The sequence below is a fragment of the Tenrec ecaudatus genome, chromosome 18, assembly GCF_050624435.1.
Source record: "Tenrec ecaudatus isolate mTenEca1 chromosome 18, mTenEca1.hap1, whole genome shotgun sequence".
NCBI classification, from domain to species: domain Eukaryota; kingdom Metazoa; phylum Chordata; class Mammalia; order Afrosoricida; family Tenrecidae; genus Tenrec; species Tenrec ecaudatus.
The window spans coordinates 1,985,670-2,003,656 of record NC_134547.1 but is presented as its reverse complement, the minus strand read 5'-3'; the positions used below and the strand labels follow the sequence as shown (position 1 = coordinate 2,003,656).

The 17,987-nt window shown below is 48.8% G+C and overlaps 1 protein-coding gene across 1 annotated transcript; it reads left to right on the top strand.

Annotated features, from left to right (window-relative positions):
- Positions 1 to 15,839: 15,839 nt before the first annotated feature.
- Positions 15,840 to 16,778, top strand: LOC142432454 (olfactory receptor 6Z7-like). The gene has a single exon (XM_075537691.1). The coding sequence runs from the start codon at positions 15,840 to 15,842 to the stop codon at positions 16,776 to 16,778; it is 939 nt and encodes a 312-aa protein (XP_075393806.1).
- Positions 16,779 to 17,987: the final 1,209 nt, after the last annotated feature.

The following is a 17,987-nucleotide window of genomic DNA, read 5'->3' as shown; positions in this document are numbered from 1 at the left end:
CTCCCTCTCTCTGCAGGACTGCTAACACACACACACACACACACACACACACACACACGGAAAGATAGCAAACAAAATCCAGCAGATCGCCCTCAAGGCAGCCGATTCTGAGACACAGCAGTCCTACATGTGCCAGAGACCCACGCCCCTCTGGGCTCATGGGGTGGTAGCATCAGGAGCAGAAAGCCTGCTGTTTCCCTTGAGGACTTGTCAGTGGGTTCACACTGCGGTCCTTGGGGTGACCCACCCAACGCGCAACCCACCGTGCCTCCAGGGTTCCTTTAAGGTAAAGACCGGCCCCACGAAATGCCCCCAAATTGCCGCAACTATTGGAGGCTGATACAGATAAAGCAGCCCCTTCCCCGTCCTTAGTCACGCTGGGAATCGGAATATCTAGAAAGCTGTGTTCTTTAAAACCACCCACCGGTGGAGCAGCCAGGCCAGAAATCCTGAGAATGTGCACACATCATGGGCGATGTGACGACGTCATCGAACACGTCGGGGGAAAAGTTGCCCACTGGGAACCTCAACCTCTGTGTAAGCTTTTGCTGGAAACACGATGAAAGATTTCAAAAGTAACCCTGAGAATGGTAAAACCGGACCCAAACCAAACGGATTTTAGGGGGATTGGCAGCACAACCCTCTCGTGGTATTTTTTATTTTGCATACCAACGCTGGACATTTGCATACCAAAGCTGGGCATGGCACTGGTGCATATGAGGGTTAGAGGTACAGGGAATCCAGGGTGGATGATACCTTCAGGACCAAGGGTGTGAGGGACGATGCTGGGAGAGTGGAGGGTGAGTGGGTTGGAAAGGGGGAACTGATTACAAGGATCCACATGTGACCTCTTCCCTGGGAGAGGGACAGCAGAGAAGGGGGGAAGGGAGACTCCGGATAGGGCAAGATATGACAAAACAACGATGTATAAATTACCAAGGGCATGGGAGGGAGGGGGGAAAAAAAGAGGACCTGATGCAAGGGGCTTAAGTGGAGAGCAAATGCTATGAGAATGATTGGGGCACGGAATGTGCGGATGCGCTTTATACAATTGATGTATGTATAGGTATGGATTGTGGTAAGAGTTGTATGAGTCCCTAATAAAATGTAAAAGAAGAAAAGAGAAAATGATTAGGACAAAGACTGTACAGATGTGCTTTATACAATTGATGTATGTATATGTATGAACTGTGAAAAGAATTGTATGAGCCCCAATAAATTGTTAAAATAAAATAAAAAAAAGAACACACACACAAAAAAAGCTGGGCATGGAATAAGGAGAACTGAAGAATCAAAGTCTTTAAATTACGGTGTTGATGAAGGGTATGGAAGATACCAGCATGAACACCTATGTCTGGGAGAAAGTACAGCCAGAATGTTCGTTAGGAGTGAAGATGGTCCATCTTTGATTTCCTGTATGTGGGACATGTTATCAGGAGAGACCATCTGGGCAGCGTTCCGTCCTGTTGTGAGTCAGAACCAACTTGGGGGGCGGCACCTAACAACCATAACAGGGAGCTGAGACCCACGGGGATGTTGGAAACACGTGGTACTCCATAGTCCAGACCTCAGAAAAGGGGCGTGAGCAAGGGCCAGTTCTCAGAGGATGGCAGAGGCCAGGCTGAGAGGTGTGCATTTCTTTCTTTCCTTTTTTTAGGGTGCCTTGTTATTTCTTTATTTTATTTACAAAACTAACGTTTTGTTCTTTATTTTAGCCAACAGTAGAGAGATATACTTAGTAAGCACAACCTTTTAAGTATACATTCAGTCACATAGTTATAGAGTCATCACAGGTAGGTGCAGCAATGATCAATATCTAAGTCTAGACCGGACTCATTGCCCTTAGAGGAACCCAGCAGCGCTCATTCACACGAGTGATCGCACCTCGTCACACCCCAGCCCTCACGCCACAACTCAAGGAGTCACTAGTAAATGTTATGCCTCAAGTTTCCCCGAGGTGTGGATTTCTTTTTTTAATCACTTTATTGGGGCTCCTAAAACTCTTATTACAATCCACCTATCCATCCATTGTGTCGAGCACAGTTGTACATTTGTTTCCATCATCATTCTCAAAACATTTGCTTTCTACTTGAGCCCTTGGTATCAGCTCCTCATTTTTTCCACTCCCTCCCTGCCCCCATCCCTCATGAACCCTTGATAATTTATAAATTGTTATTAATTTGTCATATCTTACACTGTCTGGCGTCTCCCTTCACCCACTTTTCTCTTGTCCATCCCCCAGGGAGAAGGTTATATGTAGATCCCTGTAATAGGTTCCCCATGTTTCTAGTTTCTATCTGTACCAGTGTACATCCTCTGGTCTAGCCAGATTTGTAAGGTAGAATTGGGATCATGATAGTGGGAAAGGAGGAAGCATTTAGGAACTAGAGGAAAGTTGTATGTTTCATCATTGCTACATCACACCCTGACTGACTCGTCTCCTCCTGAGACCCTTCTGTAAGAGGATTTCCAGTGGCCTACAAATGGGCTTTGGGTCCCCACTCCGCACTCCCCACTCCCCCCGCCGCATTCTCTATGATATGATTTTTTGGTGTTTGATTCCTGGTACCTGATCCCTTTGATACCTCATGATCACAAAGGCTGGTGTGCTTCTTCCATGTGTGCTCTGTTTCTTCTGAGCTAGATGGCCACTTGTTTACCTTCAAGCCTTTAGGATCCCAGATGTTAATTTGTTTGGTAGCCGGGCACCATCAGCTTTCTTCACCGGAGGTGTGGATTTCTTATGTGAGTGACGGGAGCTGACACAATCCAGGCGTCTGGGACGTCATGGCGACTGTGAATGGAGCACTCAGGACGTGGTGAACTGGTGAACTGCAGAATGTGGAGTGCGCGGGGAGGTCAGCCGGCCTGAGGCCATCTCCCTCATTCCTTCACGCGGGCACAAGGAACAGAATTGGCGATGAGACACCTTGTCTGTGGGTTCAGTCTCCAGGCCTGTCATCTTATGACCAGCACCGAAGACTGAAGTTGCTGATGCCTCTGCTCCCAGTCAGCCTGGGGGCTCCTGGATCACAGACTATTCGCTGTGAGCTGCCCTTCATCTTTGCTGGTGGACTATTCCGTCTTAGCTCCTTGGTCCTCCAGCTTCACACCTGGGTTGTCTTTCTTCTGAGCTTTCGGTCTGGTTGGTCTCTTGTCCATCTTAACTTCTTGGCTGCCTACCAAACTTAGATGCTGGTTTGTCCTCCAGCTCAGTCCTGGGTCTGTTCTGCCCTCCCTCTTCGATGCTGAGCTTCTATCCATCTGAAATGCTGGTCTGCGCTCTCTCTTCAGTGCTGAGCCAAGCCTTGTCTGGGATCCAACTTCCTCTGCAGGTAGCATGTCCTCGGTACCAGATGCTAGGCCCTCCCCGTCTTAGACCCTGCATCTTAGCCCTCCTCGGGTGACAGTCAAGGAAACAGAGACTCAGAGAGTCGTAAATAAATGGTAGCGCTGAGTGTTGCCTATCCATCCAGCTGACTTTCAAGCCTCCTCCCTGAAATACATGTTCTGGGGCACTTGCCTTAGGCCAGGACTGTCTCCTCTCACTACCCCGGACTCTCAGTGTTAGGACCTTGAAGGAATCGAGGTCTCAGCAAGGTCCAGGCACTGGCTTGAAGCTGCTGTTTGCCTGTGACTGAACTGGAACAGGGTCCTCACGTGTCTGTGCTCTTCCTCCATCCGTGTTTGGGTGGACAGTCAAGCTCTCACTCCACTCCTCCCCAACTATCTCGTAGACCACACTTGACCCTTCATGTGTTTGGGGTGCTCTAACCTTTGGGGGGACAAGAACCTCAGGGCCAACATTCTTTCCTATCCAGAGGAAGCACTCCAGGTATGGCCATGGCTACATGGAGCGAGGCACTGATTCGATGCCTGGGAATCAGACTCCAGGAGGGGAGTTACTCCAGAGAGGCACATTTGCCTGTAGAAGCGCCAGCTCCTCGCATAGGCTGGGCCCTCAGGAGTACCCAAGACCCAGTAGACCCCTGCCCTTAAAGAGACACAGACGATCAGGAGGGGATTTAGATAAGCTTTTATTATCTTTTGGATCCAGATAAATAATTTGAGAATCCTTTAGGACACTAAAAATTTAAAAATCCTTATTATTCCAAGAACATGGTGATCACGTTGTTCTTTACAGTCTAGAAACTCCCTTAAATTCCCCCAAGAATCACTAGGGGGATCAATGGGTGATCTCTCAGGAATAGTTTGCCAGGCCTTTCTTCCACGTTACCTCCGGGTAGACTTGAACCTCTGCACTTTTGGTTCACATTCACCATCTGGACTCCAACTCCCAGAAATCCTCCTACAAGCGCCCAGACTGGATGAGAAGCCTCCTCTGCTGGGTCTCACCTCTTTCCATTTCTGTGCTTACCTCTGATCTTGAAGGCAGGAACATATTTTGAAAAAAAAATTCTGTGTTTCCAGCACAGGGCAGACATTCCGGCACACAGTGAGGTTTCAATACCTGTGTATTAATATAACCTAAAGGTAGATTTCAAAGTAGAGATGACTTTGCTCTCTTTCCTTCAGCCCACTAGAGATTGGGAGGGGGAAAAATCCTTCCTGTCTGTCCTTTAATTCCACCGAGATTACAGGAGACCTCAGAGAGCCGTAGCTTTGGTTTCACCTGGTCCTTCTGCTTGCCTGTGGGGACAGAGCCAATTTGGCAATGAGGACACAACACCTCACTCAGAGTCGGCAGTAGTTGGAAGAGTAAGAATGCTCTGGGCAAGATCCTGAGCTCAAGACCAAGGGCAGCTCACATCTGGCTGGCAGGAACTCAAGCAGAGATGCCTGGTCTTTGGCCAACAAACAGGACTCTCAGCCTCCGTTCCTGAGAATCTTGTCCTAGAGTAGCGGTACAGGTCATCTAGTTCCTGCCAAGAGACCTCAAGGAAGGAAGATGGGGACTTGAATCCTTTCTGATCGATCGATATTACTTAGGCTGCTCAGGTAAGGAGGGCGGGCAGCTCGTTTTTGGGTGGAGAATGGAAGTTTGAGGTGATCAGGAAAGAAATGGTATGAGAAAGATGAGGCTTTCTACTCCGGTGAGGCTGTCAGCCTCAGAACCCGCGGGGCAGTTCTACCCTGTCCTGTAGGGTCACCAGGAGTCGGTGGCAGTGCGTGAGTGAGACTCTGTAGCCAAGGAACTCTGGTGTCACAATGTGAAGCGCTGGACTGCCATTCAAAGGGTTGGGGGCTCAAACCCACCAGCATCTCCACGGAGGCGGTGGGGGTAGTGGGAGGGGACACAATTCCAGCAACCTACTCTTGTGCAGATCTCAGCCTAGGAGACACCTTCTGGGGCCAGTTCGGGTCGCTATGCGCTGCAAGGGACTCGGTGGCCCACAATAACCACAGCTGTGCTCCAGCTACCTGGACGGGTGCCCTCACTGTATGATCTCAAGCCGTGTTCACAGGTCATCCCAGCACGTGTCTAGCTGACGGTCGGGGAAAGGGAAAGCAAGAATCGGTACCATGGAGGAGGACTTGATGTTTGCACTCAGGCTCCATGCGATGCTGAAGTCCTAGCTCCCTTCCCTGCCCTAAGACCACTCTCCTGGGGATTGAAAAGACTGTCTGGTTGGGGTAGAAAATGTGTGCAAGTGTTCCCCGCCAGCCGAGTGTGCCCTGCTCACAGGTGCGCTGGCGTTCGATGCCCTTGCTGGACGGTTCCTTCTGCCTGGATTTCCCAGCCTTCGACCCCCCTCTCTGAGGAGCCCACCCGGATCCTCCAAGGCTCAGTTACAATGTCATAGCTTCCACGAGGCTTCCACAGGTTCCTCCTGGAAGCCGCTGCTTTGTCCTTGGCCCTCTAACTTGCCTTCTTTGTGTTCTGTGTCACTGCCTTGCTCCCCCAGGGACGGCTTGCATAGGAATAAGCCAGCAGTGGGATCAAACGCTGAGGCCCGGCACAAGGACAGCTTCATTGTACCGAGTCACACAGGGGCTGCTCTCCGGGCAGCCACGTCTGCAGGGGTGGTCCCTGCCTTCAGCATCCAATAGACCCGGCTTAACGAAATCCTTTTCTTGGCCCGAGCTTCACTTTTTGTACCATGTAACCGTTCCGTCACATGGGGAAGATGGGTGCGACCATCTCCACCATCCGTTTGGGGACCTTTTCCCTCACACTCACAGCTGTGAGCTTCCCACCCCACCCCTCCCCTGCCAAGGGCCTGTCCAGGGACTTCTCTATCCATCTACCTCTCGTGGATTTCTTTCTTTCTTTCTTTCCTTGTCATCATTTCATTAGGGGCTTGGACAGCTCTTATCACAACCCATCCATCCATCCATCCATCCATCGTGTCAACCACATTTGGACTTAGGTTGCCTCATCATTTTCAAAACATTTTCTTTCTACTTGAGCCCTGGGTATCAGCTCATTTCCCCCCTGCCTCACCCTCCCTCGATAGTTTATCATTTTTTGTTCATGTCTTACATCAACTGCTGTCTCCCTTTACCCACTTTTCTGTTGTCTGTCCCCCTGGGAGGGGGTTATATGTCAATCATTATGATTGGTTCCCCCTTTCTCCCCCCACCTTCTCCTTGCTCTCCTGATATTACTACTCTCATTATTGATCCTAGATTCCCTGTGTTGTGAGTTCTTATCTGTACCAGTGTACATGCTCTGGTCTAGGCAGATTTGTACGATAGAATTGGGTTCATGATAGGGGTGGGGGATGAAGCCTTAAAGAACTAGAGGAAAGTTGGATGTTTCCTCAGTGCTACACTGCACCCTGTCTCGTTCATCTCCTCCTTGTGATCCTTTTGTAAAGGGACGTCCAATTGTCTACAGATGGGCTTTGGGTCCCCACTCCGCATTCCCCCTCATTCACAATGATATGATTTTTTGTTCGCAGTCTTTGATGTCTGATATCTGAATATGATCTCACGATCACACAGATTGGTGTGCTTCTTCCATGTGGGCTTTGTTGCTTCTCAGCTAGATGACTGCTTGTTTATCTTCAAGCCTTTAAGACCCCAGAGTCTATATCTTTTGCCTATTGTAGATTTCATACACAGAAAATTATATGACCCCAAACACAAGCCTATAGAATCATACAAGGCAAGCAAGCAAACAAAAGGCCCAACTGCAGGGACCAGACAAACACAGCAAAACCTCAATCAGAGATCGCAGAGGATATTAAAAACAGAAACACCCCTTGAATGAGTTAAAAAGGGAGATCCAATGATAGCGTGTTCCATTTTAACCTAATCCATCATGGTCACCTTTACAATGTTTGCTGTAAAATGACAAGGATGGTCCCATCCCTGTACTACGGTCAGAGGGAGAGGAAGTTCACCAAGATTTAATCCTTGTGGGTACTATGGAAATGGATTTGTGCCCCCCCCAACCCCCTCCCCCTGTCAACCATAGTCTTCTGCAAACCGGGCATTTACAATGTAAGCTCCTCCGGATTGGGGTTTTACTACAAATAGACAGGGCTCTGATAGAGGGATGCATTAATATCTCTTTGACCGTGGTCAAGTGGTATCACCTCTCTGGGCTTTAGCACCTCTTCTGTAGACAGCAGAGCATGAGATTTAAATCAGGATGGCTTACAAACTAGACCCATGGTAGTGCTTATTATCCATTGTTAGTGGTCATCTATGTACTTATAATCAAGGCGGTGTCTCTATTTCAATGACATGTAATTTAGGAGCTATGCAGCCTTTCTGTTTCGGTTTACTATGATCATAAGTTACACACCTGGGTACCCTGGGAGACGACACTCATCCCCAGCTTGCAGGTCAGGAACCGGAGATGCTCTGAGGACTCGTAACTTGTCCATAGGCTCACAGCCATTAAATGGAGAATTGAAACGTCAGAATCAGGGCTACTGATTTTTACTTCACAGTGAAGTCTTTACCTACTTTGAGGTGAAGATAATTATATTGATTCTGCCCCAGAAATGAGATTCAGCGAGGTTGAGGAACTTTGTCACATTCACACAAGAAAGAAGCAGGCGGGAAGCTCCTCTGGGAACAAAGTTTTGCTCATCCCGGAGCTCCCCGCTGCCTGGCACAGAGTTCAGCCTGTTGTTCATTGCATGAAACAAAAGTCCCGGACAGTCTGAGTAATCCGAGTTTGCACCGAAGACCTCAGAATGATGTCTGAAACGAGATGTGTGGGTTCTGTAGAACAAGCAAGAGCAGCTCGCAGCCTCTCAGGGGACTGGCTCTGAGGTCTGACGCCTAGGAGACTTCATGCATGAGGCGAGTCTGTATCAGGGGGAAAGGGAAGACTTTGAACAGAAACCGGAGCAGGGAAGAAGTGAAACACACCCCAGGGATGCCGGGTGGGGAGAGCCAGACTTAAGGAAAGTGGGCAGCCTGGGAGGAGTTTTTGTTGAGGCCCCATGGGACTGCCACTGTCCATGGTTGAAAAGAGTGTAGTGTCCAGGACCAAGTTCAAGTCCGTGGACACAGATGCTAAATTCGGACTTCAGGATCAGGGTCAGCTCCAACCACTTCTTTAGTAGAGCATTGGACACTGTTTGGTTTAAGACAATTTTGATCGATTACCCATTTTTTATGGTGAATTAGGTGGGGGCTCCTATTTTGGATAAGCAATTTCATATGGAAGAGTTTAAGGTTCTTACCAAGCCCCCATGTATCTTACCCTACCCCACCCACGATTCTTGATATTCTCTCTCTCTCTCTCTCTCTCTCTCTCGGATTCCTCTTTTCCCCATCTAGCCTCATGGCTTGATGCATTCTTGCGGGTTAAATGAATAGTGATAGGGAGTTGAGATCCAGAGTGTAGAAGTGACCAGGTGAATGAATACGAGTTGAGAAAGGGCGCCTTCGTTTTTTTTATAAACCAAACGAAACAGCGCCTCAGTTCCATCCCTTGCTGAGGGACCCAGGGCATCATATAGAATCACAATTACAAGAACCAACCCTGACTCCGCAGCGGTCACATGAGTGGTCAGCGCTCATTGGACTGTCACTGGGATGTGGACATTAGAGTCCACCTGTAATCTTTGTCCAGCATCCCAAGCAGATCTCCATGCAGCCCCTTCACATTCGTGTCCTCGGGGACTCTCAGGTCCACTCTGAACTCAACAATCCTAACACCAACCCCACGCTTGCATCTGTGCAGGTCTTTTCATTTCCGTCTGTAGAAAACGGGAGGTTTTATGCAGTGAGCGCCTTGAATGGCCTTCCCGTTGTACCGTTCTCTTACCAGAGAAGAAAGAGAATTCATTTCCATCTTTGGCTGCGTCTGTGGGTTTTGTGTTTGTGTTTTAAAGCCAGGGGAGAGAGGGCTGGGCTGAGGAACCACGGACCGCAGACAGAATGTGTGCTCCACTACTTACTGCTGGGAGGCCTTGAAGACACGGTGTGATGCTTTTCTTTGTAAATCATTTTATTGGGGGCTCGTACAGCTCTGATCACCATCCATCCATCCATCCGTGGTGTCAAGCACATTGGTACACATGTAGCCATCACCATTCTCCAAACATTTGCTTTCTGCTTGAGCCCTTGGGATCAGCTCTTTTTCCCCTCCTCCCTCTCCCCCACCCTTCCTCCCTCAACTGTGAGACTCTGATCTTTAACTTCTGCATCTGCTAAAGAAAGACACTGACAGTGAGTTCTTAGTGTCCTTGTGAGGAGAATAAAACGTGAATGCAAAAACACCGTGACACTTAGCCATTGGTAGTAAAAGCTCAGACAATAGAAATGATGATGTACAGCAGCGGTCGGCCCTCCTTTAATACAGTTCCTCATGTTGTGCGGACTCCCAACCATCACATTATTTTCATTGCTACTTCATCACTGTCACTTTGCTACTGGTATGAATCGTCATGTAAATATCTGCTCTGCAGGATGTATTTTCATTGTTACAGATGGAACATAAGAAAGCATAGTGATGAATCACAAAAACAATATGTCATTCTATATTGTGAAATATTTATTTCTAATGATGAATACATGAACTGTTGTCTTGAAGCATGGTGTAACATGGGTCACAGCGTTCACACCGGGTACTTGTATGTGGGCATATCTGCATGTGGGCAGACCCGCCTGGACACGGATAGAGGAGCCGTGTTTTCATTCCTAAGACCAACGGAAATATGTGTTTTCTGATGGTCGTAGGTAACCCCTGTGAAAAGGTCATTCAACCCCCAAAGTGGTCACGACCCACAGGGTTGGGAACAGCTGATTTACAGCCTTCCCTTTGGAATGTAGAATCCAGGCATTTGTTTATGAGTCAACAGGGGATCAGAGAGGCTAACCCTTCCTCAAGGGTTGCTGGGGGAGTGTGTGGCATGCCCAGGATTCATGTGTCTTTATTTTATGCCAAAGAGGAGAGGGAGAGGGCGCCAGCGAGTCAATTACCATCGAATCAAACACGTGTCAGAGTCGAACTGCCCTGTAGGATTTTCAGTGGCTGGTTTCCGGGGAGGAAGTCAATAAGCAGGTCTTTTCATTACACAGAGAATATTTCGGGGAGGATACCAAAAAAATAAATTCATAAGAGTAATTACTTTTGTACGCAGCATAGAGATTGAAGGGGAAAATACTCATTCCCTGTATCACCTTTAAGATTTCTTTTCTCTCTCTCTCTCTCTCTCTTTTTTTTTTTTGCCAATTTAAATACAGCTTTATTTCCACGGCATTGCATTTTCCACTTACAATAGCAGTCCTAATAAAGTGCAATGTTGACTTGATGTCTTTCTCTGTGCACACTGTATGGTCAAGTATTGAGAATGCCCAGATATTTACTATAGTAGCTGTAACCCTTTACTGCTGGGTCCATGTGCTACAAATTTGGGTCCTTCAATTTTTAAATGTGGAACACTGCCGTTTCTATTCGCATTACTCGTTTAATCAACCTCTGCGATGGTGGGTCCAGACGAAGCACCACCAGATGGAGGAGCTCCACCACCAGGGAAGCCTCCAGGCGTCCCTCCAGCCGCGCCTCCAGCACTCTGGTCCAGCTGGGTCTCAGATTTTCTCCTTCTGCTGATGTTCAAATTCCTCTTTCTCTGCAGTCTGATTCTTATCAAGCCAGTCGATCATTTCATTACACTTGTCAAGAATCTTTTTTTCAAAAATTCATCGTCAAGAATGTTTTTTCAGGATTTTTATCTATTTCACTTCAAATAGTTTAAATAAAACCCATATAAACGTAAAATGCACAGAATGGGGTATTATAATGTTACCTTGCGAGACACTGCTTTTAAAAATTAGGTGAGTGTAAGACATGAAAAATAATAATAAATTATAAATTATCAAGAGTTCGTGAGGGAGGGAGGTGGTAAAATGAGGAGCTGATACCAAGGGCTCAAGTAGAGAGAAAATGTTTTGAGAATGAGGATAGCAACAAATGTACCAATGTGCTCGACACAGTGGATGGGTAGATGGATTGTGATAAGAGTTGTACAAGCCCCCAATAAAATGATTAAAAACAAAACAAAAAAAATTAGGTGAGAAGAGTTCATCGAGTGCCTGACATGTGGAAGATACTCAGTAAAACATTTTCTGTTAAACCAGTCTCGTATTCCCAAGCTTAAATCAGCCAGTGCCGAATTTTCCATAATGAGCTCTTCCCCAGGTCCGGTTGCTAGGATATGTTTATTACGGGGCCTGCATCCAAGGGCTTTTCTGATCTGCCTAGTGAGTGCTTTCCTTCCAGACGCTTGCTTCTCACACTCGGAAGCCCCTAAATATCATTCCGGGCTCTTGCTAAAATGCAGCTTTGGATCTAGCAGCTCGTGGGGGGAAAGGAATTAGAATCTGTATTTCTGACGGGCTCTGGGTCATCTGAATGCCACTGGCCCACAGACTCAGAGTGACGAAGTCCCAAACTCAAATCAAGGATCTTCCATTCACTCCAACGCCTTCTGCCTTTCCTCAGCATGGCCACCTCCTGCGTGCAAGTCATCCCTGGGGAGGAGAGCTGGCAGCCCTGACTTGAAAAATCAGTGTCCTCAGTTCCTGGCGGGAGCCTCTGGGATCCTCGGGAACCCTAAGGCTAGCAAAATGGTATCGGACTCGTCTTTCTCCCCAAGGGTGGCTGCTTGTGTAAGACCCTCTTGGGGGTCTTAAGTGATAACAAACATGAGGTTGACCACCACAGTTCTAATTAAAAAGATCCTTTTATTTTCGGGCCAGAGACTGCCTCAGCCCAAAGCAGGGGCTTGAGAGAGCAGCCCCTGCCCCCCCGCCTCCCCCCAACCTCCCCCTGATCGAGTGGACCATTTCTACTTCCATAGTTCTCCACGGAGGCAATGAATCAATCTACAGTTTTACACAAGGCTAATTAGGCAGTTTCTGGCACCGGTCTCCACAGAATTCACTCCCTCCACATTCTTCAGTTCTTTCCCCAGCCTTATCTCCGGATGGCCGAGCTCTGCAGGATGTCAGGTGTCACGCTGAGGCGCTCTGTTTGGTTAGCCAGACTTGCCCTTCATATGGTAATTTACAGGCGTGCCTAACGCCAGCGGATGTTTACAGAAGCAAGATAGCACTAGTTAGGCCTTGCTGTGCTTGCCGAGGAGCTGTGGCCTTAGCTAGGCTTCCACTGGGCTCTCAGTGGTGAAGTGCTGACACATTGGGGGATAACTGGAAGGTGAGAGGCTTGCACCCCACAGCCCCTCAGAGGAAGCAGAGCCCTGGCCGGCTGCTTCTGTGGACATGACAGCCGAGGGAACCCCATGCAGCAGTTCTACAGTGTTAGACAGGGCCCTGTGAGTCAGAATCTGCTCACGGCAGAGGGTCATCCTGCTTTGTAGGACACTGGGAATAAAATCTTGTGTGGAAGGAGACAGCGAGGAATCCCGGTGGTGTAGTGGGTTAAACATTGGGATGCTAACCACAAGGTCAGGGGTTCAAACCCACCTGCCACCCAATGGGATGAGGCCTCTGCTCCAATAAGGATTCACGGTCTCAGAGACCCCATGGAGAAGTTCTACTTTCTCCTATCCGGCGGTGGCTAGGGGCTCAGAATCAACAAGATGCAGTGGGCTTGCTTAAGACACAACACTCTTTTTTGGGGGGTGGGGGATGATATATCTCTCTCTCTAGGGACACACACACACACGTAGGGATCAAACTTCCATAGTTTCTTTTTCTTAGAAAACGATCACATTGTTTGTGGTTGTGAGGTGCCTTTAAGGCATAGGCGTCCCTTGTGATGGAGTAGAGCTGCTCCGTGGGTTTGATTGGCTCTCACCTTTGATGGGGGACCCTTGCGAGTGCAGTGGGTTACGTGTTGACTTGTGACTGGATCACAAGGTTGGTGGTTCAAATGCACCAGCCGCTCCATGTGCTTAAGATGAGTCTTTATGCTTCCGTAAGGACACATAGCCCCCCAAGCCCACAGGGGACAGTTCGACTCTGCCCTACGGGGTCTCTAGGGGTTGGAATCAATGGCAGTGAGTGGGAGTCTTGTGGACTAGCTCTCCAGGGGTTTGCTCCCCACGCATCACCGAATGAGTTGGCTCCTCTGCACCTGCTTGTCACTTTCTATGGTGGTGTAAGTGACCCAGGTACTGAGGAGAGCTCCATTGGGTTTTCAAGGTGTGTCATTTTGTAAGTAGATTTCTAGCCCCTTCTCCTGAAGTGCCTCTGGGTGGGTTCACATTAGTTGAGACTCAACTGTTTTCATCACCCAGAAAAATCCCCTCACTGTCATTGACTGGATTCTGACTCGCAGCCACCCAAGCAAACAGAGTAGTGTTTCCCTGTGGGCTTCTAAGATTGTGACTCTTCACGGAGTAGAAAGCCTAGTCTTTCTCCTGAGGAGCGGTTGGTATTTTCCAACCGGCAACCTTGGGGTTAGTGGGCCAGTGCATAACCGCCACGCCACTAGAGCTCTTCCATAAAAGCCACCCAATCACTAGCGGTGTTGTACTCAGCGTAAGGGACATTGATCTTATTTTCGATTCTGGAATGAAATCCCATACAGAATGTTTCAGAAACACAACCAAACAACAGAGACATGTCCAATTTCCCTGAAAGCAATAGTACTTTACCTAGAACATGCCCTTCGATGCTATTCTGCAATATGCACAGCATCTCGTTGGCAGGCAGGAGCATTCTTCCCCTTTCCCAGAGGGAAACACTGAGGCACACAGGCACCAGCGTTTCACGATCTGCAGATGATCCTGGTTTTCTGATCTCAAGGGAAAAGTTCACCCAACCACACGACCCTGATTCTTTTCCCAAGTCAACAACCACCAGGGCTTTAACAGAACGGACTGCGGTTCACACGGAAGTAAATAACCCATGTTTGTGGGAAGACCCATTCCAGGAAGGGGTTCAGGGTAAGCTCATGGGGTTGGGGGCAGGGGTGGGGAAGAGTGTCACAAGTAGCTTAAATTGTTGGATAACAAACGTGATGATCTGAAATGTAAACAATTCACAATAAACTAAAGAAGAGCCCTGAGACTCCTGGGCAACACCACCTACCACTCATTAACTGCCTTTCCTGGGAGATGCGGTGCCTGGAAATGCAATGTTGATCCACTCCGCACTGAACCCATGTGCATGGTGTGCCTCCCATGAGCCAGGAAGCATGCTCCTGGCTTGATTCTGAGGAGACGACGTCCCTGTCCCCGTGAGACTCAAAGAGCCAGAGGAGAGACAGTAGAGAAGGCAAGCCAACCTGCAAATCGTTTAAGACATAGTAGCTATTGGGAGGCAGTGACGTTGGGAAGTCATCGTAACGTGGGGAGGAAGTAACGGGATACGGATCTCCAACGGACCAGGGGCCGTCTAGTCCGTCTGGTTCCGGAGGCGTCAAGCTTTGCTTCATGGAGTTTTCAAGTGCAAGAGCTTTCAGCAGGGATTCCTAGGCCTTTCATCCGGGGCTCTATTTGCTGGGTTTCTGCAGTTGCTGAGCGCTTCATTGTTTGCATCACCCGGGGACCCTGAGGGGATGCAGGGACAGGTAATAGCGATTCAGGATGGTGATGAGTTTGATACAGGATTTTCAAGGACTGCTTATCTGGCCACAAGACATCCAAGGATCCAGGGAAGTCAGAGACAGGAAAAGCCAAGAACAGGGGCAAGTGTGTTTCAGCCAGAAGGAGCCTCCGGCGGGCACCCTTTAAAGCGTGGGGGACCTCGTGGCATTTGAGGAAGTCAAAGGGCGCCCACGGGGCTTCAGGATATTGGAGGAGACGAAGCATGGGATTAGTTGAAGCGGAAGCATTTGGAAGCGATCAGCCCATGTAGAACCTTGAAGGCTGTTATAAGGAAACTGATGCTACGTGGAAGAGTTATGGAGCACTGGGGAAGAATAAATAAGCAGAGGAGTGGTCCAATAGGGTCTGATTTTTAAAAACCATTCCCAGGCCCCTCAACTTAGCAGCAACTGATAGTGACCGTATAGGTCAGGGTCAAACTGCCCCTGTCAGCTTCTGAGACCAACTCTTTGCAGAAGTAGAGAGCCTGTCTTTCTCCCAGATCCCTAGGTAGAACACAGGGTTTGTTACTGCTAACCCAAAGGTGGATGGCTTGAAGCCCCCTGGTGATTCTACTCAAGAAAAGAACTAACAATCTGCTTCCGCTAAAATAAGTCAGGACACCCTGGGGGGCGGGGGGTTGTGCCACTCCAAAGCTCTTGGGTTACTCTGAGTGGTGAGGGGCTCGGTGGCAACTGGCAACAACAAAAGCAGCAACTAGTTCTGCATGAGGAAGTGATGACAGGTGAGGCTGGAAGCAGACAGACTCCGTAAGAGATTGTTGAGGTTACTTAAGTGATTTCATGGCTTGGACCACGCCAGACCAAACTCACTGCATTCCAGTTGATTCCTCAGGGTTAACTGCAAAGAGAGAGATTTACAAAATATTTTATAGATGTATTTTGTTCCTAGATGGAGAAGTCTCTGGAGTTGGCCAACATGACCAGGGTCCAAGAGTTTATCCTGCTGGGTTTGTCCACGAGACCAGGCATAAGAAATGCTCTATTCACCGTCTTCCTGACCCTCTACCTGCTGACCCTCTTGGAGAACACGCTCATCGTCTACCTGGTCTGCACGCACAGCGAGCTCCGCAAGCCCATGTACTTCTTCCTGGGCAACCTGAGCTGCCTGGAGATGTGCTACGTGTCTGTGACCATGCCCAGCCTGCTCGTGGGGCTGTGGGTGGGGCCCTGCCCTGTGCCTTTCACAGCCTGCATGACCCAACTCTTCTTCTTCATCACTCTCATCTGCACCGAGTGCACTCTCCTGGCCTCCATGGCCTATGACCGCTATGTGGCCATCTGCCGCCCACTCCACTACCCACTGCTCATGCGGCCCCAGGTCTGCCTGGCCTTGGCCTTGTGCTCGTGGCTTGGTAGTCTTCTGGTCTCAGTGGCCAAGACCACGTGCATCGCCAGCCTTTCCTACTGTGGCCCCAATGTCCTCAACCACTTCTTCTGTGACGTCTCCCCTCTGCTCAACCTGTCTTGTACCCACGTGGCCCTGACAGAGCTGGTGGACTTCATCTCGGCCATTATCATCCTCTGGGGCTCCCTTCTGGTGGCCCTGGCTTCCTATGTGGCCATCGGTAGGGCTGTGCTCCGCATGCCCTCGGCCGCCGCCCGTAGAAAGGCCTTCTCCACCTGTGCCTCCCACCTGGTCGTGGTGGGCATCTTCTACTCCGCCACCATCTTCATCTACGCCCGTCCCAGCCGCATCGAGGCCATGGACCTCAACAAGGTGCTGTCGGTCATCTACACGGTGGTCACACCCATGTGTAACCCGGTCATCTACTGCCTGCGCAACAAGGAGGTCCAGGGAGCTTTCCGTAGAACCCTGCGTGGGTCCTGACACTGACGGGACACGGAGAAGAGCTCAAGCGATCGATCCTGTATGTTCGATGGAGCGTCATTCACCTCCCGTAAAATCTACCCTTTAGAAAGGTGTCTGGGCATCTTCACAAAGTTGGGCCACCACCACTGGTATCTAATTCCAGACCATTTTCAGCATCCCCCAAAGGAAGCCCATCCCTCACCATCTGCGCCCACAAATCGAAGTCACCAGTAATCGATGTTCTCTCTGCCTGCGGATCTGCCTGCTGCAGAGATTTCCTATAAATCAGCTCTGACAGCATGTGGTCCTTTGCGGCTGGTTTCTTTCACTCACCACAGTGCTTGCAACGTCTGCACCCATCAGAGCACGCGCCAGCACGTCACCCCTTTTCCTAGCTCGGGAATGATGTTCCATCGGGCGGACGTGCTGCTGTGGGCCTGTCCATTCTTCAGTGGATGGAGACTGGGATTGTTTCCACTTTTTTGGCACTTGTGAATAATGCTCCTACGAACATTATTTCCTTCATCAGGGTGAATTCCCAAAGTGGGACAATGGGATCAAGTCCATTCAGGCTCTCAAGGCTTGTTGCAGCCACACGTTTGTCTTCTAAGATGCACTGGTTTGCATGCTCGCAAACACCACCGCAACCCACCCATCTCCCTTGAGGCAAAACCCACCCGCAAAACCCACCCGTCTCCCTTGAGGCGTTGCCATCATAAGCTACTGTTTTAGTAAAATAAAAAATTTGTAAAACATCTGCCCATGTGACCACACATCATCATTCCACAGAAAGACACCCTTTAAATTTCTGTCCTATGTTTATTTTTCCAATGAAAAAGCAATGTGAGCTTATTGTAAGTTATTTAAAAAGCATAAAGTAGAAAATATGAGTTCCAGGTAGTCCTATCCCTACAAGTGCTTACTAATAACTGTCTTATATGTAGCATTTCAGATGCTCACCTAGATATAGAAACCTCATCAGCCCAATTATTAGCATTCGCATTATTCTTTGACAGGAACGTCGACACATTTATGTACTGATTTTTGAATTATTTACCTCAACAACCTACCCTGGTTGTCCCCCCACCTCAAGATCTACGAGTCTAGCTTCATCCCTCCAATGGCTGTGACTTATTTCTCAGCATGGACACAGATATGAAAACAATTAAATATTGTTGGGCACTTAGGACATTCTCAATCATTTCCAATCTAGTAATTTTCCCCCTG

What these genes read in the sequence shown, in the direction of transcription:
- LOC142432454 (XM_075537691.1), top strand. Translation starts at nt 15,840, where the DNA reads ATGGAGAAGTCTCTGGAGTTGGCCAACATGACCAGGGTCCAAGAGTTT.